At 30.9% G+C, this 26,287-nt stretch overlaps 1 protein-coding gene across 5 annotated transcripts in view; it reads right to left on the bottom strand.

The window, feature by feature from the left end:
* Stxbp5 (syntaxin binding protein 5) overlaps positions 1-26,287 on the bottom strand; it is a 161,942-nt gene that overhangs the window by 36,999 nt on the left and 98,656 nt on the right. For 2 of the 5 annotated variants that reach the window (XM_015502085.2, XM_048799587.1), the window contains 5 exons: positions 23,310-23,435; positions 21,404-21,555; positions 11,711-11,776; positions 7,231-7,290; positions 7,082-7,129 (listed from right to left, as the gene is read on the bottom strand). In XM_015502085.2, the coding sequence (XP_015357571.1) occupies positions 7,082-7,129; positions 7,231-7,290; positions 11,711-11,776; positions 21,404-21,555; positions 23,310-23,435 (452 nt within the window). The remainder of the gene's footprint in view (positions 1-7,081; positions 7,130-7,230; positions 7,291-11,710; positions 11,777-21,403; positions 21,556-23,309; positions 23,436-26,287) is intronic. The other 3 variants (XM_048799555.1, XM_015502091.2, XM_048799576.1) reach the window with 3 other exon arrangements.

Genomic DNA, 26,287 nt, shown 5'->3' with positions numbered 1-26,287 from the left:
AAATTCTTTTTCACAGGAAAATATAAACTAGTCCTTTTTCTAAGTTTTTATCCATAGAAACAATGGGAATCACAGCAAAGAAGTTCTTCAACCAGAAGAAAATTGATGTCAAGAGATATGTTTAAGCAGTTGTTACTTTGACTCTCTGACTTTTCTTATAAACCTGAATGAGAAGATCAAGTTGTTTGGTTGAGTAAAGAGTTGCATTTTCACATCAGAAATTATAAAGTTATATTTGATCACAAACAATATCATGACTGTAATGCAAGTTTCAATACCGCATCCATCAGCTTTTTTGTTGTAATAATACAATACCAGAGCCTGGGTACTTTATAAAGTAAAGTGGTTTAGTTAGCTCACATTTTTGAAAGCTGAAAATCCAAGATGAGGCAGATTCATTGATTTGGCCTCTAGTGAGGGTCTTTGTAGCAGATGTGAGAGAATGATCACATGGTGATTCAAGAGATTCACAGGTCCTTCTCACATTTTTGTTAACAACCCAATTTTGAGGGAACTACCTATGGTCCCAACAAACCATTTTGGTCTCTTTGGAGGGAGATCCCTAACAATGCTTTGAAATTTCTTTTTTACTTTGCATTACTTTTACCATTTAAAGGTTCCAAACTGTTGAACACTGCCACACTGGGGACCAAATTTCCAACACATGAACCATTTGGGGACATACTGAAACCATATCCAACCCATAAAAAAAAGAAAGATGTATGATATATAATATCCAAAAGAAGCAAATCCCCAGGCAAGGGGACTGCTTGACTGATTATACTATAAATGACAGTATCATTATAGTTGATGCTTCTTGTCCTTTGCAATTAGGGAAATCTTTGTAAGCTTTCTTAGTTGTGGTGATTCTCATTGTTTCTTTGAAATTTAACAGATATTTCATAATTTTCCTTGTTTTTCTATTCATTGTGTCCACATTTTATTTTTCTAAAGATTTCTCAAAATAAAGAAAAACTTCTACTTTTTAAAATGGTACATAGCTTAACAACTACAAAAGGTAAAAAGAGAGAGATTATTTTGACAGAATGATGAAGCTATCAAAAAAGCAAACTGACTTTTGATATGAGATATTTACTTATTAGAATAAAATAACATCACTCTTTTCACCAAAGCAGAGATCCAATGATATTCTTTTCAAAGGGATAATGCTGTGGTGCACATGTATCCAATTAAACAATCAGGATATCAAAAGGCCTAAAAATAAGCTTGTAGGATGGCAAGGGAGTTGTGTGGGAAAAGGACATCAAGAGGTAGAAGTCATCTTACCACTTGCCTCACATTATTTTAATAGATAATAGAACTAATAATATCAGTGTCTATTTCCCATAATAGAAGATAAATCCAATGAGTTCAGAAATAGAATTCATTGCAAAATGTTGCACCTATGTACATGCCTAGCACTTTATGTATGTTCCATAAACACTGCAAGGAATAAATGAATAAATAAATGAAGAAAAATGGTCACTGACACCTTTATGTCTATGGAAAGAAGCTACCTTTCTTCATACATGAAATAAAGAAAAATAAGTACAAATTAAATAGAAGTTTGCTAATCAAAAAGATGATTTTCAGAAATACTGAAAGAAGACATACACTTTATGAAAAGGAGAAAAAAATTTAAAGAGGTAACAATACCTGTTTGGTAAAAAATAAGCTATTAACATTACTTTTCATTCTTGTACTCCTGGAGCTTTGTCAATTTCTTTCCTATAATTTAATATCTACTGTATACCATATTTAATCTCTTTGTAACACCTCACAGAGAATGTTCTACAGAATAAAAAATATTATGTAACTCTTTAATATATTAAGTACTAACATTCCAAGTATAAGGGCTGAATTGTATCCCCCTCAAATTCTTATGTAGAAGCTCTCCTGATCCCTCAGAATGTGACTGTATTTAGAGGCTGGGTCTGTAAAGATGTCATTAAGTTAAAATAAAATTGCTAAATTGAGCCCTAATCCAATTTGATGAATGTCCTTAAGAAAGGAAATCCGGGTATATAACAGACACCAGGGGCACAGGCACCACGTGAGAATACAATGAGAAGGCTGCTGACTATAAGTTAAGGAGAAATGTCTCAGGAGAAACCAAGCCTGATGATACCTTGATCTTGGACTTCTAGCTCCCCAAACTGTGAGAAAATAAATTTCTGGTGTTTAAGTCACCCAGTCTGTGGGATTTTGCAATGGTAGTCCTAAAACAGTAACAAAATAATGACAGAAAATAAACTGCCACATTTATAGTTTGGCTAAATGATAGCAGATAAAAATTTATTTTATCACTAATATTAATTCATTAATTTTGTTAGAAAGCAAACAGTAAATAAGTTGTAGAAAGATAACTGTACATTCTTATCATGTAAGATAGATCTACAGATAAGTGCATACATAGTAAATATCATAATATGAAACAAAAAGAATTGAGCATAATTTATTAAGAAATTTAACAGAAAATATGTTCCGAAATAATTAAAATCTGAATACAAATATGCCAATACTCTTCAGATTTTAGCCATCCTGAAAAAGAAAAAGGAGTCATTAGAGGAACTTTGATTTGTATGATACTTTTATTAAAGACCTGCCTACAAAATGTATTTCTTGACCAATTAAGGGTAATAATTTTCTTTCAAATTCAGAAATATTAAAGTTACCTGTAAAAACAGTATCACTGCACACTTTATTCATTTTCTCTTTCACGATGAGCTTCTATTCTTTTAATAGCTATTTTGTGGACTGAATATAAAGGTGAATTTCTATAAATTTGGCAGCCACATTTTGGTATAATACTGGGAAATATAATGTTAAAATATCAGCACTATTCTGAGTTTTATGATGAATTAATTGGATAATCTAAAATAGTAATTAATGTACCAATACATTCTAAATGGGTCGCTCTGAGTTTATTTTTCAACTTATAAATATAAAAAAAAATTAGGAAGAGAGTGCCAGAAAAGTGACTATATAAGAAACAAAAACCAGAGGCTTGAGTATGCAGTATGAAATATGACTGAAGGGACATGCTCTCATAGAACAAGAGTTAAAGTACTCACAATGGAGTTCTGAGTAGGTAGGTCATTACCAGAAATAATATTAAAATTACATATCAAAATTATTTTGGATATGCCACTTCATTTCTCTCAGACTCAGTCTGCTTTCTTGAAAATTAAAGGGATTAGAAATGCTTTAAAACTGTGATTTAATAAGTTAGTGATTGAGAGTAAACTAATAAAAAAAAAGGTGTTAGCTGAATTAGAACACTTTAATTTAAAAAAAGAATCATAGAGGCTCATGTAAAGAGAACTAACAACATTCAGACTAAGGAACAATACCTTCATTTAAACTGACTTAAAATATTACTTTAGTTTTTGCTACGAAATTAATCATTACCTAAATAATTATGCTCTCAGAATTGGAGAGATAAAGGGGCCTTGTGGGTATAATCATCCCTGTATTAACAAGTATGAAAAATTATCTAGTACAGAGTCTAGAACTTTGGAGGCGCCCATTAAATGGAGCTATTATATCTATTTGTTTTGGCTTAAAACTTAAGTCATCATAATTTGGAATCCTTATTTATTACTTTCTAGTATTATTTTCCCCCTCAAAGCATCATGTAATCAGGTGATTCAGTAATCATTCCTTCTACATGAAAATTAGTAATAAAAGGAACATGGGCCAGATTACAAGACTATGGAATTCAACTAGAAATCTGCTTTCAACATGAAACAGATTATAATAAAATAGAGTTAGTAATATTCAGAAAATTAATCATGTATTTCAAATGTACCAAATGATACTAAAATCTAGACCATATTTTATTCATAACAACATCACGAAAAATTTGATTAATTTTTTTAATAAAAGTAAACAATTTAGAACTATTTTGATATTAACAAAATAAAAAGCTTTGCAGAATTTCACTTTCACTTTTTATAAGATACAAAAGAACAGGTAAAAATTCATAAGCAGTTTTACTTTTTCAGTGATTTATGGAAATCGCTAACCATAGTGGTAATTTAGATTTTACTAACAAAAATTAATTGTAAGGTATAAATAGGCAAAATAAATTACTATCTATGTAACTTTTCTTGTTGATGATATAATTATATTATCATCTATGCTTTTGCTATAAAACTCAAAGGACTAAATTTATTATCCCTTTATAGGCTGCTCTCCTCAAGCTAGCAAAAGGAAGTCATTGTCAGACTCATTCACCTAATTTAGCATCAATCAGAAAACAATCTATGATTGCCAGGCCTTGGGTAGATGGGTTAGGGTATTTCACAGTTTTCTCTAGTTATCTGTCTTAAGTTTGGTCTTCTGAGGAAGGCAAACTTCTAAGTATTGTATATTATGAATGGGTAATGGATACCGAAGTGGATCCAAGATCTGATGCTAGCAAAGAACTTACTATGAACCATCTTTTCTCCAGCTTACCATGTAGACAGAGCAGGGCCATACCAGGTTATCTAATTATGAAACACATAATACATTTATTTTTGAATTCTTGGAGCCTTAAATTATATTAACAGGTACTATAAGGGACTGTTGAAGAGGACAGTCTAGGGAGTTAGACTGCTTAGGTGTAAATTCTGCTTTGTCATTTCCCAGCTGTCAAATAGACACATAACATATATTTAGTTCCTTTGTTTGTAAAATAAGAAAGTAACAATAAATTGCTCGCTGAAATTACTGAGTGATTAAATGATAAATATTATTTTAAAAGGGCTGGTACAATGCCAGAAAAAATTACAATGACTAGGTACATAAAACAAAAACAAAAAACTATTTTCCTCATCTATCCACTGGCAGTGGGAAAAGAGAAGGAGCTGAATATCCAACCTGAGTTAAACTATGGAAGTGTAATGGCATTCTGCACCACCAATGCCACACACAAAATCTCTCTCTCTGGTACCAGTGACAGTTACTTTCAAAGAACAGCTGAAAATAAGGGACAAAGCCATACAAGGTGGCTCTTTTTACCAATGTTCAATTTGGCATTTTTAGGTCTAATTCTTATGCTCTCCTTTATGAAGTCATTGTATAATTACTAAATAGTAAAACTATAAGTTAAGTGTTTGCATATTGAGGTAGAGAGAGGGGATACTTTTATGAGGTTCAGGGTACTTTTTAGCAAATATGGGACTGGGTGATGGAGAAATAGGGAGTTCAGAATGTTCAAGCATTCATAGTACTTTTGACAACATAGTATCACAAAGAAAATTCCAGTCTTGAGACAGGGCCTCAGAAGAGCTATGAATTTTCTTCCAATGTTTCCCCAATCATGTTTCAACAGCATATTTTATGCTAATTCTTATTACAAAAAAGTAGAAACAGCATTGATTCAAAAAAAGAAAAATTTGAGGTATCAGCTTTCCTATTAAATACCAACTTATGAGATTAAAAAAAAACCTGAAAGATTCCAACTGAAAACAAATAAAATTATATAAAATTAGGGATATAGCATTGTTAGCATACCTGTTCACTAACCTAATTTTGAAATAAGGTAACATGTTTCCCAAAACGTATAGTTACAGAAACTTGCATGATAAAAAGAAAACTCACAAATAATGTGAAAAGAAACCAAGAATGCTATCAAAAAACTATTCTTCCCTTAATGTTCTCAGCTGTAACAAATTTGTTACTGAAGTCTTTCAAATAGGCAAAACTCAAATATTCCAAGTTAAAACACAGGAAAAAATGGGAATCTGGTTTATATACTTAAAAAAAAGTAAATATAACCTCCAGAACTAAAAACCAGACAGAGAAACTGAACAAATTCAATTATGCACCAAAGTTCCATTCATGTAAGATAAAATCCGTAGGTAATTTAATTCTAAAAATTATTTAGTAAAATGTCTCTAGAAAACCCTTTTTAAATTTTTACATTATGTAATAATAAAACATCCTCTAATGCATTCTTAAGATAGAATTTCCTAAAAAGGAAATCTGTTAAAAGGTATTATGCAACAGTGCTAGCACATAATTAAAGTGAATTATCTATTACCAACAGATTCATGAAAAGTACGAAGAGGTAAATAATTTATTCCCCTTTGCCCAAGAATAAACCACCTTATTTAGAAAATGACCAGAGGGCTAATAGTCAGCCACCGTTACTATGACTAAACAGGGTTCAATTTATAACATGCAGATAACATGGGTGTTATCTCTAAGAATTTTTAAAATTTAAACATGTAGTAAACGTTATCAGTTGAGGAAAAGCAAAGCTATTACAGCTGCCTAGAAATTCCTCTAATTTAACTAAATCCAAAGAATATTAGTAGAGATCTTGGTGGGGGAAAATATATAATAATTGTATAATACCTTTATTTAAAATCAAAGATCAAATTTATGACCTATTTCTACAACTGTTTTTTCGGACTTTAAAACTCTCCAGAAAACATTAAAATTTTTGTGACCAAAAACCTCTAATTTTACTATGTCCTCCTAAATTTCATGGTATATTTTTTCCCCTCAGTTGAAAATTTTGAGAACTTTAGACTGAGTAATTTATTTCAAAGTATATCTACAAAAACAATCAAAAGGGGTAATACAAATACTTTTACTTGTAGTGGGGGAAGGGTAGAGGGGCACTAGAAAATTCTCATTTAAGATTATAGGCTAAAAGATTCAATCTTTAGAAACAATTTCCTTGAAATTTAGGGACTTGAAAATGTGAGGGAGATGTTATAAAGGCAGAACAAAATACCAATGAAACCATGAGGAAAAACTACTTCAAAACTTAACTCGAGAGTAAAAAATCATGCTACTTATGGCATAAATTGAACCCTGCTTTATTTTAAAATAAAGCAAAAATAAAAATTATCAGAATAATTCACACTATGAGAGAAAGAACTGTAGCCCCAATTTAACTGATTTTTTTTTAATAATTATTGCCCAAATGAGTTTAGAAGACACACAGCCCAAGAGATTATTATTTTGAATAGGAATAACAATTAATATGTACAAAATGCAATGTATTGGATAATTTTCAGCTGCTGGGTTAGCATTGCATATAGCAAGGATTAGAAACAAAATAGAAATTTCTATTTCCTACCTATATCACTGGCTACCATCTTGGAAAACTTTCTGCTTTTGGTCTTCACTGAAAATAATATTTTGATATAAAATGTCAAAATCTACTCAAATTAAACTAAATGAATTAAACATAAGTAAAAGAAAAGACTTAAAATAAAGATACTATACCCTTTTCTATAAAATTATTCATTTTTTGTTCTTCATCTGAATTGTGTGGTGATGAAGAACCTACACAAATAAAGACAATGGAAGGAACAGGCACATAGTCACAAACACTGAGTTGCACAAGAGAAAAGCACAAATGAAAAAACCTAGCCATCTCTAAAACAAGCTTTTATGTCCGTTATCACAGAAGGAGGACATTTATACAGTTAACTAGTCTGATAATACACTACAGCAATCAGTAGTGCAAAATGTTTCATGGTAGGCCGTGTATATGTAAATATTAACTCTATAATCATTTTTCATTCAGTAACAACAATTTGGCAAAAATCTTGATTTTAAAGAATATATAAAGAAAGTATCACTTTTACAGACGTATTTTTTAATAGGCACATCTCAAATGATACCTCACCAATTAAAATTTTCACAATTTCCCCAGTTTTAAATCACTTTCCCTTTTCTGAATTCCCATAATTCTTTATCTACACATTTTTATATGATATTAATCATTTAACATCTTATATTTTAAATTTACAAACATAAGACCTTCACTGAAGTGAAGTTTTAAAAACAAGGCCCATATCTGACTCACTTTTGCAACCCCTTTGTCATCAATGGAGTGTTTTTCAATTAGGTATCTCTAAGTAAATATTTGCTGAATGAATGGAAAACAATTAAAGGTAAATATATAGGTATCCTTCTGTGGCTTAAAATCATTCCCAGTAAAAGTTGTGAATCGTAATGAATTAGGCCAAAATTTGACATCTGCCATTCCTCTTTTCCAAAACATACTTCCCTCCTTTGGCCAGGTGGCAAATATCCTTGACATTCTCTGCCCATGTAAACCTGCTAATACTGGCAGGACCCAATGACTTCTATAAGAGTTGTAAACATTATTTTTGGTAAATAGCATTTCTAAATCCTCGTATATTCCTTATTAAAAAAAACCACAAGTAACATTGAGCTCAGTGTCATTGTTAGGAACAGAAATAGGAATAGCTGTTTTTCACATACATATCATTCATATTTAAAGCGTATAAGTGTCATGGTATATTACTTATATTTTAAAATAATATTGTCATCTCTTATCTCTTATACCAAATAGCAACATGAATTTACAAACAATGTACTATTAATACTAGTTTTATTTGATACAAATAATTCACATGTAATAGCAGGATAACAACTATATATGATAATTAAAATGTTTGATTTTTAAAAACATAAACAGGCAACATAGGCTTGAAATATAAATAAGATAAGCAGATTTAATTTTTTCCTTAACTAAAAATGCCTACTACTGAATGTCATAACCCTATGATAGCTTATTAAAGTTCCAAAATGGTATTCACTATATCCTACTTGAACAAATTTATTATAATTAAATACAAACACACAACAATATCTACAGCTTGTTTTTTCTATGGCACACAAAAACTTCTCAAGGCACCATTTCATATCATGGTACATGTGGCCCTTCAGTTGAAAATAACCTAACATTAAAAAAAAAAGATAATGTGATTTATGTATACACACACACACACACACACACATTCCCCTGCACACGTTAACATGTACACACAGGTTAATACATTTCAAAGAAAAAAAATCTATCAATACTAACGTGCTAAGTGAAACAATCTGAATTCTTTGAAATAAAGAACAAATTAAGTCCATTACCTTTATTTGCTCAGGGTGTATATGTTTCTTAAGCAGAATTAACTTTCTATTTCAGAGAGACCACTGTTTATTTTTTAAAAATGAAAAAGTAAACTATATTTTTTACTTATACTTTCTCATGATGTTATGAAGATAGTTTTCATACTGATTAACTAAACACTTAAAATCACAAACCCTGATTATGGGATTTAAAAGCCTTAAAAATGTCTTTCTTCATTTATATGATTTAATTTTAAGTAAACCCATTGTTTTTGATAAAATGCACTATGGCTACTCTACATTTCCACCATACTCGTCCTTCTCTTAAGTATTTATGAAAGACTTATTTTAACTTACAAACCTTTTATACATTTCTTCCTTTTCTATAAATACCTTAAAATTAATATTGGTTTTAACAATTTATAAAACATCATTTAACTATTTTATTCATTTATATCTTATCTCACTGTGAAAAGTATTTGAGGCTGGTAATTTAATTTCTAATTTTCAGCTCAGTATTTTTTTTTTTTTCCCTTTTCAGTACGAGGGATTGAACCTAGGGAATTTTTACCACTGAGCCACATCCCAGCCCTTTTAATTTATTTTTTTCTAGAGACAGAATCTCATTAAGTTGCTGAGGCTAGCCCTGAACTTGGGATCCTCTTGCCTTTGCCTCCCAATTTGCTGACCATGCCCAGCTTAATTTTCATGTTTCTAATACCATGACATTCTAGTAGCTCTTTTGATTGACCTCATGGGCCAGTAGAGATAGTCTGTAAGAAGGGAAAATATAGTGTCAAAAAAATGGCTTGGCTGAATCTCATTCTGGTTTCTATTCTATTGTATAGAATTCTATAACTGATATCTGAAACATGTTTCAGGCTCAATTACTGCCGATGAAAGATTAACTTTTTGAAAACCAATCTTTCCTTATATGTGGGAATGAATATAATCCATTCTTATATATTTTAGAACACAACCAAAGATTAAAATAAATAAATTAAGGCTTCTATATCTAAGGGTAAGCATTCATTACTTATCAATGATTTTTTAAGGTTGCATTTCAAACTACACAATATTAAAATATTTAAGGTCATATGAATTTCTACATGTTAAAATTATAGTCTTTTCACATGGACCAAACCACGTTTGAATTTCTCTGGTTAGAGGAAAAGAGAAGTTAGAGACTTTTTACTTTTATGCACTTTTTACATTTATATACTTAAATTTCCTTACACATTAATCTATAATTATTCCTTGTTTGGTTATTCTAGACTGCTAGATGTACCTACTGTTTGAAAGTGTGGCTTAGGACAAAAAGGAATATTAATTTATTTGAGCTGAATTTTGACCACACAATTTTGATGATTGTTTAAATAATATTTATATGTTACATATCCAAATTATCCACTTTTGATTTATATCTTTAATATTGTGACAATGGTATTTACACAGGCTTTGGAGAAGGTGAGAAAATTAGAACTATGCTGCATGTAGTTGAATGAAGAAGACTAGTGATGAAAATATTATACTTCTAATTTCCAAATTAAAAAAAAAAACTCTATGAGATAGAAACAATTACCCACTTCATAGTATTCATCTTAACTTTATTCTACTAAGGTTAAGACTTAATATTGGGTACCAATGTGATTCCTATGTTTTATCAGTTTAATGAGTAAGTAAATATAAATACACAGTTTAAGGAATAAAAATGTATGAACACATTTTAATTTTAAAAAATAAATGATCAACTTGTGCAAAATCAGGAAAATGCAATTATAAAAATGAAATAAAGTTTTTACAGTCTTAGATCTAATAAAGAGCTAAACTGAAATGTGGGGGAGTAAAGTAAGATATCCTTCTCAATATTTCCCATTCTTACAATTATATCCAATGTAATAGAACCAGTTACAGAAGGATAAAAACTTGTCTGAAAACAGTTACTTATATTAAGATCAATCTTTCCAGTAGAACACCAATGAAAATTTCCACCCAGAATAATTAAATCACTGAGCAGTTAAAATTAAGAAGTCAACTTTATCAAAGATTAGCAGTTTCAATACACTAAAATAAAATAACAAATTCAAGATATCTTTAATCTTAAGGGACCTCAAAATATACTAAAAATAATGTTCCTTAGAAATATTAATATACACAAAGGTCACATAAAGACCCATTTGTAGATAAGAAATGTGAACTGCTTTAATAAAACTGTAAATAGTTCAGAAGTTACGCTGGTCAAAAACAAAATCAAATCTAGTTTACAATTATTCTAATCATTCACAGTCATCACTAATTTTAAGTATCAAAAGTCTTTGATAATATTTAGGAATGGGCATGTAGCTCAATTGACAGAGTGCTTGTCTAGCATGTACAAGACCTTGGGTTTGATCCTCAGCACTGCAAAAACAAGAAAAACAAAAAGCAAAACACGCACACCCAACAACAACAACAAAAACAACAACACTTTTCATTACATTTAAATGGATATTATTCAAGGAATCCAGAGAAGCATATTACATTATTAATTTTTCATTGATTATTCTCTGTTCTTCAAAATAATGCCAAAAGTGCCTAGAGGCACCAAATATATATATCTTATCTTTCTCTAAAAGTATAATAGAAGGTAAAAACTATGGATATTATATGGTAGTATTTGTATTTCTTTTTACTTAATCAGAATGCAAAGAATAGTTATGATTTTTAGAATACATGACTAGTATCTTTTAGGTATATTTTTAAATATTTATCTATAAAACAATACACTGATATATTGTCTTACTTTATATAAAATCATAATTATTAATACAATAAAAAGACAAATTACCAGAAGTTGGAGATTTGCAGCGATCCTCTGGGACTACAATCCCTTCATTAATATCACATAGACCTGCTAAAAAAAGAAATCACACCACAAATTTATATAAGTAGGTTTGTCATCTATTTATAGGATAGATTTCACTATCTATTGAAAAGAACTTGGTAGTACGATTAACAGATTATCAGTAGTGATACTATGCTTATAAAGTTTCAGATAGAAACATTTTGATATAACTTATCTCAAAATAATATAATAGCCTTCAATTAAACAAATAAAAATATAGTTTTTTTTTTGTAAACAGAGTTTCCAATTGAGATAATCTGATATTCTTAAAGGACAGTAGACATAATGCAAGGCTTTCTTTAAAATCTGAGATGTGGGAGCATATAATATAATTCTTTTTTAATTCCTCAAGGGAGAATATATACATATCAAATAAGTTTGATAATTTTTACATCGTAAGGACCCTCAAACCTAAATATGGTTTCCACTAGGTATGTCTTAAACACTTTATTTAAATATTTCTGAATGATAAATAAGAAAATATATCTCTAAATTTGCTATATTAAAAATATTGCACATTACTTATCTTGAAGAGAAAATCTCTTAAAAACTGTAACATCAGCTTTTAAAAACCTTTAACAAAATACTTTCTTTTCAGATATATATAAACTTTACCAGTCATCTATTTTATAGAATGGCTTAAATTCTTAGTAGAAAGTTTAGCAAGGTATTTTATGCTATAGACAAGAACTATTCTGTACCCTTAGTCTACCAGTCTATTTTGGTACCAATACCATACCATTTTTGTTACTATTGCTCTGTAGTATAGTTTAAGGTCGAGTATACTCATGCTGCCTGCTTCACTCTTCCTGATAAGGTTTGCTTTAGCTATTCTAGGTCTCTTAGTTTTCCAGATGAATTTCATGATTGCTTTTTCTACTTCTATGAGAAATGTGATTGGGATTTTGATCGGAATTGCATTAAATCTGTATAGTACTTTTGGAAGTATGGTCATTTTGATTATATTAATCTGCCTATCCAAGAGCAAGGTAGATCTTTCCATCTTCTAAGGTCTCTTAGATTTCTTTATTTTAGGGTTCTGTAATTTTTGTTATATAGATCTTCACCTCTTTCATTAAGTGGATTCCCAAGTATTTTTTGTTGAGGCTATTGTAAATGAAAAAATGTTCATCATCACTAGCAATTAGACAAATGCAAATCAAAACTACTTTAAGATTTCATTTTACTCCAGTCAGAACGGCAGCTATTATGAAGACAACAATAGTGCTGGTGAGGATGTGTGGAAAAAGGTACACTCATACACTGCTGGTGGGACTGCAAATTGGTACAACCAATATGGAAAGCAGTATGGAGATTTCTTGGAAATTGGATATGGAACCACCATTTGACCCAGCTATCTTCCTTGGTCTATACCCAAAGGATTAAAAACAGCATACTACAGGGACACAGCCACATCGATGATTATAGCAGCACAATTCACAATAGCTAAACTGTGGAACCAACCTAGATGCCCTTCAATAGATGAATGGATTACAAAAATGTGGAATAAATACACAATGGAATATTACTCGGCAATAAAAGGGAATAAAATCATGGCATTTGCAGGTAAATGGATGGAGTTAGAGAAGATAATGCTAAGTGAAGTTAGCCAAACCCAAAAAACCAAATGCCAAATGTTTTCTTTGATATAAGGAGGCTGATTCATAGTGGGGTAGGGAGAAGGAGCATGGGAAGAATAGACAAACTCTACATAGGGCAGAGGGGTTAGACGGGAAGAGAGGGGGCAGGGGGTTAGAAATGATGGTGGAATGTGATGGACATTATTATCCAAAGAACATGTATGAAGACACGAATTGGTGTGAACATACTTTGTATATAACCAGAGATATGAAAAATTGTGCTCTATATGTATAATAAGAACTGTAATGCATTCCACTGTCATATATAAATAAAAATAATAATAAAAAAGATAAGAACTAAAAGGTATGGTAAAATACAAGATAAAAAAGAAGTACGAACTTGTCTCATGACTGAAATGAAAAAAAATTCCAGCAAATCGTTTAAAAATTACTTATATATGAAAACATATCAGGAATTTGGAGGAGCTGGGCAAGAGAAAAGGGGCTTCATTAGGCCACAGAAGTTGGGTGTCACATCAACCCATGGATATGTATAACTCGTATATTTCACATTACTTTGGTAAAAGACGTGATGTTATAATCTCTATGGTCTCTTAAAAAAATGTTTAGGGCAACATTTTCATAGAATACCAAGTTCTGAATTGGGTTTATAACAAGTGTTTTCCAGTCTGAATTATATATTATTTGTTTTCATTAGGTACTCAAGTTCTGGAATGAGAATCAATGAATCGGTAGTACATTTTTTTTTCTTTTTTAAAAACAGTCTTTTCAAACTAATAGTTTTATTTTTTTGGGGTGGGGGGAACCCTAGTTCTTACAGTTTTAAAATGATACATGTTGCCAGGATCCTCACGACTAAAACACTCAGGGGTCACTCCAGGGGAACTGGGGTGCACGAAATAACCACAGGAGAGAAGGAAATACCTTTTTCTTTGGAGTTCCTGTGATGGCTCCTCTGACCTTAAGTGTCCGCAGAAAGAGACAGCCCACATGAGCTGACCCTTTTTATTGAGGCAAGGGATCAGGTTTCAAGGGGCTGAGTCTAGCTTCATGATGTCTGCTGTCAGCAGGGTGACTGACATCTAGGAAGGCCACACCCAAGTGCAGAGGAAGAGAAGGGGACACACAAAGGGTGTTTCCATGGAAAATTCTATCCTAAACAGGGCAAGGGGTAATATTACAAAGGATCAGGTGAGCATAGCTCAACTCATGGGGAAGGCACGCCCATGCACGAAGACACAGTTGCTGGAACCTAAAGATTGGGCTACTGTCTGGGTTAAATAGGCAACCAGATCACAGAGTGACGGAGGATGCCACACCAATCAGAAGAGGAGATAAACAGGGTCACATGCTAGCTGGCCTCCCACAACATGTAATAGATTTCACTTAATATTTGATAAAATAGTTTGCTTATCTAATCTTTTTTTTGAAAGAACACTTAAGATAGCAGGTATCTAAACAGTAGTGATAATATACTCTGTAGTGATTACAATGTACCTAGGAATTAATATTCAAAAATAATACACACAGAGAATTTTTGTCAATAATACACTATATGTACTATATAAATCATATGAAATACTACAAAATGTACCATATGATATGGTTATCATTCTTAAAATCATCCAAGAAGAAACATTTAGGAAGCTGTATTTAATGGTCATTGTAATAAATAAAGGAATTTTTAATCTGAGGTAACCAGATAAAACTCAGACTTAATTTAAATATAAAATGTATTACAATGACCATTAAATCAGTTAAAAACCCCATTCAATGCCTTCTATCTCACTAAGAATAAAAGTCAAAGTCCAACTGTATATGGCCAGTTTATGTATACAATCCCATGGTGTATGATATCCTCTTATTTCTCTGATGTTATTTTCTGTCCCCCTTCACCTACTTTCCCATCACTCTTACTCTCTCTACTTCTACATACCAAGTCCACATTGTCCTTTGAATTCCACATATATACAACTTCAGAGCAATTTCTATTTGCTGTACATTTTAAATCTTCATTCCAAAGTTACCCAGTAACTCATCTTAAATTTAATACCCTCATCTATTTCAAATCTCCATTCCTTTATTTATTTTCCCCTTGGCATTATTATGTAACCTACTACATACTACTTATCTTCTTATTGCTGCATTTTTCACTAGGATGTGAGTTCCTCGAGGACAGAGGATTTTGTTTGTTTTATTTTCTATAATGGTGCATGGTACATGGTAGGTACTCAAATGTCATTAAATAATTGAGTGAATACACGTAAAAGAATTTCACAGTATATAATTTAAATCAACTACTCTGTTACTGACAGGATGCTTTTAACAAACATTCCTACTAGTAGTTTTCAAAATGTACAGCAGCCCCCTTAGCTAGCTGTTCATATCCAGCACTGGCTGATCACTTACTACATGGCAGATTCTTTTCTAAGTTCTTAACTCATTTAACCCTTCCAGAAATCAATAAGGAAGAGAGTGTTACCCTCATTTTACATAAGAAAAAGCTGAAGCACTGAGTGTTTAAGGTATCTAACATAGGGATGAAAACTTAGATACTAAGACTCGAAGTATTAATTTTAAATATTCTACAGTCTCACTTTAGTGTATTCAGTAGTTTTGTCACATTGGCACACATTATGTTGTATTCAGTAGATGTAAAACAACCACTTGAGCGTGAACAATGTTACAGTCACAAGATTAGATACATGATCTATGCCACTTCATTATATTAAATTTATAAGACAGTGATTCATCTCTATTTTACAACTGAGGACACAGAGCCTCAGAAGTATCTTTTCTAGTATCTTACACTTAAAACGAGGACTCAGATTTACATTCAGCTTTGCCTAACTAAACTAAAAAAAAATCTTCAACTATTTATCCTTCAGCTAGTTTTCTCTGTTCTGTACATATACAGTCAATTTTAATATATTACACAATGTTCTTTATATTTATTTACTGATAAATTTCATTTCTTTGGTTTAAGTTTACTGTTTCTACCTATAAATAACTTTTTGAATCCATTCTGCCATCAAATTCAAGAGTTACCCTTTAAATAGTAGTAAGCACATCTCTTTCAAATGTTCAGATAGGAACCTTGACTTACTATTTATAAAATTCAATTATCAAGTATTATTCAACATAATGTATTTATTATCTGAGACACACACACACACACACACACACACACACACACACACACCAAAGTTAATGTTAGACCACAAACTGACCCAGTAGATAACCATTATTTAACCTGAGGGCGATGGCAAGCATTTTCTATAAATATGCAGACAGTAAATAGTTTAGGCTTTTCAATCTAAAATCTCTATTGAAACTACTCAGCTCTAATGCTGTAGCCCAAATAGCCACAGATAACACATAAATTAACATGGCTCTGTTCCAATAAAACTATATTTAAAATCTCAGGCAGTGTGTCAGATTTGTCCTGCAGATAGTATTTTGCTGACTCATGGTATAATCAGTCTTGGAATTGTGTACAAGGTATTTACCACCTGTTTGATTCATAAACGTATCACAGAATTTCTTATCAAATACTTAACTTCAGGAACTATTATGTCGACAAGCTACCATAGCCATTAATGTAATTTACCAGATTAAAAAAAAGTGATTTTGCTACAACTTACTTTTAGTGAATGTCTGCTGATTTTTATTGATCACCTCTACTTTTAATATGTATACAAGGTGTCAGTTACATAGCAGCTTATGCTAGCATTCTGATATATTTGTAAATCAAATTAACTGATTTATAAAAATATACACAGTTGAGGGTATCTTTCAAATTCATGATTTTCCTTGATATCCTTTTATTATTGCTTAGTCTGTCTTACTTACATAAAGTAGAGTAGGCTTTAATTTCTGTTAGTGTTCATATTTTCAAAAAAGTATAATTTATTTTAGCAGGGAGCTGTGAAACAAAGTTATTTAGTTCAACCTTTTTGTTTTTAAGTTTACTTCAGTTTTTATTTATCATTTTATTTGTTCTTTTTAGATATACATGACAGTAGAATATATTTTTTGACATATTATATATACATGGAGTATAATTTATTCTAATTAGGATCCCATTCTTGGGTTGTACATGATGTGGAGATTCACTGGTGAGGTATTCATATATGAACACAGGAAAATTATGGCCAGTTCATTTTTTTTAATCACCATTTAAAGTCATCCCTAAATCATAGTTCTAATCTTTCCATCACCATGTTTTTATTTGAACAATGTTTTGTTATATTTCCCATTATTTGGAAATCAGTCTTATAATTTGAGACAAAACTTACTAATCTGTCCAATATTTTATACATTATTGGATGTGTCCCTTATTTCATGTATACATACACATAACAGAAGTCCCTCTTTACCCACTTTCTAGGGTATCAGTTACTTGTGGTCAATTGAAATCTGAAAAATTACATGAAAAATTCTAAAAATACCTCATAAATTTTAAAAGAGGTGCTGTTATGAGGAGCATAATGAAATATTACACTGTCCTGCCCAGATTTTTGTGAATCATTATGCCAGAATAATATATATGCTATCTGCTAGTCAGTCACTTCACAGCTCTCTCTGCTATCATATTTGCTACCTCAGTGTCATTATACTTGTGGCCAAATAATTTGCAAGAATAGTGATTCCAATTTGCCAAAGAAAAGCCACAAAGTGTTTAAGTATATATTATCACAAGAAAAAGGATGAGAAAATACAATAAGGTATTTTGAACGAAAGCATATACACATAACAATCCAGTATATTGTTAGAGTCATTTCTTTCTTTATTTTTTTTTATAGAGTCATTTCTTTAAGTATTAGTTATTGATAATCTCTTTCCATGCCTAATTTCTAAATTGAACTTCATCACAGATGAACAACCCATGGTTTGAGGTATCCTTCAGGGATTTTGGAATGTGTCATTGGCAGATAAGTGGGACCACTGTGTATTTTTTCATTCTCTCTCTCTCTCTCATACAAACACACACACACACACACACACACACAGAGAGAGAGAGAGAGAGAGAGAGAGAGAGAGAGAGAATTTTTAAGCAGTAGTACTGGGCACTATAGCTATTTCTCCTATTCTATCTTATTAAAAATACTGAAGACTTGAAAATAATTGCAACTAACAAAAACAAAACAACAAAAACCCTTTAGTTTTAGAGACTTCTACCTACAGATTTTGAAAAAGTTATTTGCAAAATACAGATACAGATTTTTGTTTCTAAGATAATTGACTTCAGAGAGTAAGACCAAACACTTCTCCCCAAGTGTCTATCACTTCCACCTTATTAAATAGATTTGATTTGGACTAAAGAAACATATTCAGAAGGAAAATTTCCCTAGTGTCCTTCAGTTTCTGAATGGTAAAGTGAGCAATTAAAGAAGACAAATATAAACCTATTTTCCAGTTTTAGTAGAATCAGAATTTTAGCAGACATATAAGTAACTGAAATATATAAATTGTTCCTATGTCTGTTTTATAATTTCTACCATGAAAACACAGTTGATATTTTAGTCAGTAGTTCAACTGTATTGTATTATAGCTATAACACATTCAAACTTAAGTAGTAATGTTTTGTCTTATAAAATAAATTCACTGACACTAGATTCCTAATGAAAATACAGCAGTACATATTAGCAACAAAAAGTGTCTTCAACCAGATCTATTAAAAATAGATTGAAGGGTAGCTGTGGTGCTTGTAATCCTAACTACGTGGAAGAGTGAGCCAGAAGATTGCAAGTTAAAGGCCAGCCTCTGTAAATAATAAGAGATTCTATTTTAAAATAAAATTTAAAAAATTATAAGGGTTGGGGATGGGTTCAGTGGTAAAGTGTCCCTGGGTTCAATCCCAGTGCCAAAAATAAATAAATGACTATCACAAAATTTAAAAAAATAGATTGAAAAACAATTTGATGCCACTTTGGCTAAACCTCAAGAAATATTAAGCTACATTTAATAAGAATGTTATTTTTTTAATATCAGTGCAAAGAATATTAGTACAAATTACTCTATAGTTAACTTTATTTGAAAAATAAATAAAAACCTTTTGGAATTAGGGGTACAAATATCTTATAATGTTATTTAAATCTTATTTTGAAATAATTCTTTAAGTCTTTATTAAAAAAACCCTAATTATGGATAAAATGGGGTACAATAAAAATGGGTAAATGTCTTAAAATTAATAAGGAAAAACTCAAATAGTTTTCCTATTCCTAACACCAAATTGAATTTGAAATAAAGCAAATAATAAGTAATATTATGGAGTTTACTAGAGAATAAAGCAGAATGTTGTAAAATTTAACAATCTTTAATTGCAGGGTGAAAGTGTTATTCTTAAATCAATTTAGGGTTAATTATCAGTAATTTTATCTAAACTACTATAGGGTCTAAAGAACAAAAGAAATTAATTTTAGGACTAGTAAAATTTTTATCTGAGATTTATAAAGAATTATAATTTATAAATTAAAGAATTATAATTTATAAATTAAAGTTTTTATCTTCCAGAAAAACTTCTGTGATGGCAATGTTCTAACCTTGTAACATTTAATATTATTTTCTCTGTTTTGTCCATTGGATTTAAACATAGCATTTAAATAGCTGTTTTCATATTTTATTGAAGTGAACTAAGTAATAAATACAGTGCTTTTGATAAAAAATGTTTTAAGAGACTCTTAAAAATAAATGAATTTAAAACAAACAAAAACGATTTTACAAAGAACAGACATGCCAAGACAAATAACTTACTTAAAAAAGAAGAACGGAGCTTTTTCACAGACTCAGAATATAAGCTAGAAACACCGCACATGCAAGAAGTCACAATCAGCATACCTTAATGAAGCAAGAAAAAAGGGAAGGGGGAAAAAAAAGGAGACAGAGATACTAGAATGGCATGGTTTAAACAGCAATCTCTGCTGAAGATTTTACATGACAAAATGATTGCACTCAGAAACGTGGAATAAAAAAAAAACAAAACACAAAACTTAAAAAGAGAAATTCAACCATCAAGCTAAAATGATAGAAAGTCTATATCCCTCACCTCTGCCCCTTTTTTATACACAGTAAAACTGGCAATTTTAGCTGAATCATGTAATGAGAACAACTAAAAAAAATCAGGGAGAGCTTTATTTATTATTTTATTTTTAAATTTTTATGTTGATGGAGATTAAGCCTAGGCAAGTGTTCTACCTGGAGTTATACCACTAGCTCAGGGAGAATTTGAATTCAGGATTGAGTTAGGAAGTAAAGACCAGAATTTCTCAAATTGTACTCCAATGCATAGAGGTATTCTGCAAATGAGTAAACATGCCTCAAAAAGAATTCTTCTCAATCCCTGGTCTTGTAGACAGGCCTAGACTAATCTGAAGCCCACAGGCCAATTATTGCTGAAAGTCTCAATAGTATATCCTGTGTACCATATATTGAATGCCATTTACTGTGTGTTATGAAGTTAAAAAAAGCAAGAAATACTGACTAGTTAACTATACATATGTTCTATGAGACATTAGTGTCAAAAATCTACAAAGCACAAAAAAATGCTATAAAGAATTCTAAACAAATCTGGACTTGTACTAAATCAAGATTATTTGAGAATTTTCTGTTTTTTAGAATTCAAATCACTTTTGAATCCATCTATTTTTTTTTCACATGAAAAGGATTCCTTTCAATAAGTAAAACAATAAATTACTACTCAAACAGAGACCAAACAACAAAAGGGACAAAATTTCAAAATTAATTTTTTTCCTACAATAATGAGACAAATATTTCTGTTATTATAATCTAGTGGAAGAAGTCGGTAATTCTTTTGCAACATTAAATAAAATAAATAAAAAAATAAAATCCTAGCACATTAAACGCAAAAGCAAAACCTAATGACAATACAAAACAAAAGTAGCACTGATGTCTTTTTATACAGATAATCTAAATCAGATAAACTACATACCTCAGAGAAGTGGTTCTATTTACAAAAGTAAGCCAACATTTACACAAATCCTAAAGCTAGGACTTTTTTCTTTTTTTCTTTTACCTCCTGAAGGTTGTCGAGATTTACGAGGAGATCGAGGTTCTCTCCGATAAGGATCATTAGAGCCATATAATTCTATGGTGCCCAGATTGAGCAGTACTGCTTTCTGGAGGTAGTCAATCATAGCAATGCCATTACAGTTGCCAAAAACCACCCTGGAAATAGAAAAAGAGTAAACATTTCAGCACAAAAAATTACTTACAATAAAATGTACTGTGGTCTATAAGGTTGAAGAAGGAAGAATAATGGGTCTTTCAGAAAATTCTTCTTTGAAACAAAAGAAAGCTGTGGGTATAGAAATACAGGTTACATGTGCCTTCTCTTGAAATTGTTCATATCTTCTGTAGACATTCATCATCCAATATCATTAGATCAATTATCAACATCATTTATGAAAAATATTTGGCACAAGAGTTGAAATTTATTCAGAGATACAAACTTCCCATATGAGGCAATGTTAACACCTATTTTTTTTTTTTTTTGCCTTGAGAGTATTCTGAAGCCCTTAGAGGAGACATCTCCTTCTCCTAGGAAAGCAGGGGACTTCACAGTGGGTAAAAAGTTTTGGTAATTCTCTGTAGTCAAGAATAAAAAACAAATAGCATTAAGTCTTAGAAGACTCCCTCTCAGGGTGTTCAAAATGCTTTCTCAATTATGTCAATAACTACAAACCAATCAACTATGTATAAAGGATCATTATTTTTTTTAAGATATCTTAAGTCAGAAGTTGAAAGCTGTCATGTATAGAAGAGTTACATAAGTAGCATAAGAGGATGGGTAAATCCATGGTGACTGAAGACTATATGATGCACCTAAAGAAAAAAAACTCCAACTTGAGTCAATTGACTAATGTTGTGCGTGAGTGTACACAGTGGCCAGATAATTAGACTTCTCAGTTGAAGTTTTAAATATGGATTTACAAATTATACAGGCTTGGCAACTAATTCAAAATTTAAAAATACACAGAAAGTGCCAAACAAAACATAACTATTAGTGCAGGGAGATGTGTAATCAATCAATTTGCAACTTCCTTTGAAACTTGCTATTCTTTTTTTATTCCTTGTTTGTTCACTCTTTGGTTGTGGGCAATAAAGATTTAAAAGAAGGAGGTTTGTGCTCTTACATTTATGGCAACAAATACAAGATACCACAGAATACTAACTCAGACTATAGCTAATTTAGTTGAATGTACAATTATAAGAAATAGAAAAGATGGTGGTGGCTACTAAGATCAAAAAAGATGAATAAGACCCTAGGGATACACATAGGAAAAAGACAGTAACCTGCATGTGATAAACAGTTCTGGGACTGAATAGTTAGTTACAAGTTTCTTATACTACAGTGTTTTGAAACAAATGAAAAACAACATATGCTTTATAAACCTAGCATATTGTAATAAAAATTACATATAATAATTCACACTAATTAATACTTGAAAGCATGAATTGGTAAATAAAACAAACACATGTGCAGTATAGATGAACAATTTATTAAGCTATTCCAATGCCTTTTGAATTTATGAAACTTAATTTTGGAAGTAGAAAGAGCAAATGACATAGCTATGGTTAATATTTATAAAATCAGTTTATAACACAATTTTGTCAGTTCATAAAATTATTATTTTTAGGAGCATATAAAGGAGATGATTTATTGACCTTAAAGCTATATCTCAAATAATTCATTGGTCCATGAGATATTTACTTTATATAGGAAGCAGTGTATATATACCCAGGGTAAATTATCCAGAACAAAATTATGCTCCAAATAAACATTGAGCTTAGTTTGAAATTAAAGTTATATAACAACATTTTAAGTGACAATAAAACAAAGATAGCCCTTTCTATTTTTAAAAATAAAATGGTGTATGGAGTACTATGGAAAGACTGAGAAAAGCATATCTTATACTTACAGTCCATAGGAAGAATTGACTGCCAGGCTGGTTATTTGTTGTGGTGGTTCTCCACCCACCCATACCAACTGAATAACTAGTTCTGTCTGATAACCTGGTGACTGTTTAAGTGGTGAGTTTTTAACTCTGGAAAAAAAGGGAAAACATATTATCTTTTAAGCACATTTTCAATTAACTTACTACCCTACATAATTCTAAAGCCATATATAAATAGTCATACAAAAACAACTACATATGAAACTATACTAATTTTTAAATGTAAAAATGAGAGTCCTGTCCTATAGAAGCATTTAATCCAGTTGGAGAGACTAAACATGTACATAAATAACAAAAATTAGAAATTATATGTAAACTCCACACATAAAGTTAGGGAGGATGGCAGGGATCAAGGCGAAAGAGAGAAAAGGAGGGGGAGGCAGGAAAGAGAGGGAGGGAGAGAAGAGTTTCAAGGAAGGGTGGGGACATGGATGAGGAGAAGCGGCAATGCAGAAGTTAATAGGGAAAAACTATAAATTCAAAAGGCCGACCTAAAACTTAAATGTTTTCCCTAAATGAAAACTGGCAAAAACATATAAGAACAAGTTAAAAGCAAATGTCATCTATTTATTTGTGTGAATATTTTTACTACAAAAAAACCCCCAAATTCTTTGACTGTGAGGTGATAGTACTTTCTGATTGCACAGACTTTGCTGATTAGTGCTAATATTACTCTTGCAAAGCATATGCCTACAAGATAAAGAACGACAAAACTCATATTTAAAGATTAATAAGTGTAAATTTGGTCACACTGGTAGATGTGTGCAGTAATTTAGAAAACAGTACTGTAAGAGAGATAAGGGTTAGACTTCAGAGGGTCGTAAGTGGTAAAGGTTTGATGTTGTTGAAAAGTTTTGAGTCCTGGCTCTTAAACTTATCAGCTGCTTCTCATCTAGAAAGTGCGAAGAGTACTACATAATCATGGTCTAAAGAAACTGAGTGCTTATAAAAGCATTTTGTGGAAGGTCAAATTACATAAAGTATTTTCATTACTAAAGAGTTAAAAGCCAATGTTAGCTTATAAAATATTTCAGGAAGATTAAACTGTTAGACATATGCACGGTGGAGTGGAACAGAGATACTAATTAGGAAACTGATTTTTCTGATGTGAAACAATTCTAAAAAAGATAGCTGAAATATACTTTTAAATAAGAACAAGGTTTTTAAGTTTCAGGAAGACAGAAAACTTGCAGCTATTTTTAATACTCTGGTACAAAAGAAGTATTTAATATTTACTGAACACATGAATGAACTGAAGACTGATTAGAGGAAGGGCAAAAGAGGAAAAGAAGTCAATGATTCTATGATCAAAAATAAATAAATACAGATATCAAGATGAAGAGGTAGTTTTAGGGTACTATGGAGTTTTTAAGTTTGAGGCGAAGGTAGGAACCTTACAAGTGAAACATTCAGCAGGCCACTAAATGTATTCCCAAATCTCACCAATAATAAGTTCATGTTAAACTTATGTTGGTTAAACTTTTGTGATAAGCATGTGAAGAAAAGGTTGTTAAGAACATGAGACTTTTTGAGGACTAAATATTTTGACACAACACCTGTCATACCTGTATCAGCAAACTTCAGGTGGAATTGAAAAACACTTTGAAACCTCATCTTCTGATGACGTTTATTAGCTAAGATAGGCTGTCCAGACTTCAGGGAAAATGTGAATTGTTGATGGTACTCCAAGATGAACTGAGCTACAGTCACTTTTTTGTTGTGCAAGGTTTGCTAGCAATGCAGTAAGAACTATACTCTGGTTTATATGGAATTTCTAATTCTTTTCAGAGAAATACCCACTGATTAGCTACAGCTGTTGCTCTCAAGTGAGAAGTAATAACTGAGGCATTTCCTCTCTACTCAGAGACAGCTTTGATATAGCCACAGACACAGAGTTGGAGTGGGCTGGTTTTTCCTTAAATGAACTAGGAATAGAAGATAAACTTGAAAAGTGCTTCCATTCCAGCAGATAAACTGCACACCTCAGATTAGGTTCTCATGAGCAGAAACAGGCCTTCTAGGATTAATTTTTGAAATGCATGTAAAGGCACATTTAAGACTTTTAAGTGATCAGGACACATAACTCACGGAATTTTCATTTTAGTTAAGAGAAACAAAAAGTTCTTAAAAAAAAAAGAATTCAAAACTGATGCAAAATCCTCCCCCTTATTAGAAATGTCATAATATATTTTTAAAATAGAAAATTGATTGTTATATTTGATGTCTACGATGGTGCACAGGCAAGTTATAATTTTAACATTATTAGTATATTTGTTTACTTGTAAAAGACAAGCTGTTGAACCTTTATTAAAAAATCCTCTATTATTTGTACAAATATATTTTAAATGTTAAAATGGTGTTGAGATCTCACAGTTTCAAAATGCTCTTTGTAAAATGACACATAAAATACCTAAATGAAAACATAAAATACCTAAATACAAACTAAATGTTATTGGCAAAAGTAACAAATAATGACTTTTAAAATGTTGAAGAACAAAACTATGTCATTTGCAGGAAAATGGATACAACTGGAGATTACAATGCTAACTGAAATAAGCCAGACTAGAGGCAATTTTTTTTTTTATTCTTCCCCTCATATTTGGAATCTAAAGGAAAAAATAGATAACATCAATGTATCAGGGAAGCTAGTATAACCAGAAAGGTGATCAGAGGGAGGAGACGGCAATGAGAGGTAAATATGATCAAAGAATGTTATTTGCATTTATGAAAACAATGTAACAAAAACCATTATTCAGTATGATTAAGAATATACTAATAAAAATGTTTCCTAAAAAATACCAATTATGTAAAGGCATTTTATATAAGATCTCAGTATTATATTTTATATATATATTTATATTTATATATATTTATATTTATATTTATATATATTTATATAAATATATATATTATATATATTTAATATATTATATTAAATATAT

This window comes from Marmota marmota, unplaced genomic scaffold, assembly GCF_001458135.2.
Source record: "Marmota marmota marmota unplaced genomic scaffold, marMar, whole genome shotgun sequence".
Classification (NCBI taxonomy): Eukaryota; Metazoa; Chordata; class Mammalia; order Rodentia; family Sciuridae; genus Marmota; species Marmota marmota.
This window is presented reverse-complemented; position numbering and strand designations above follow the sequence as displayed.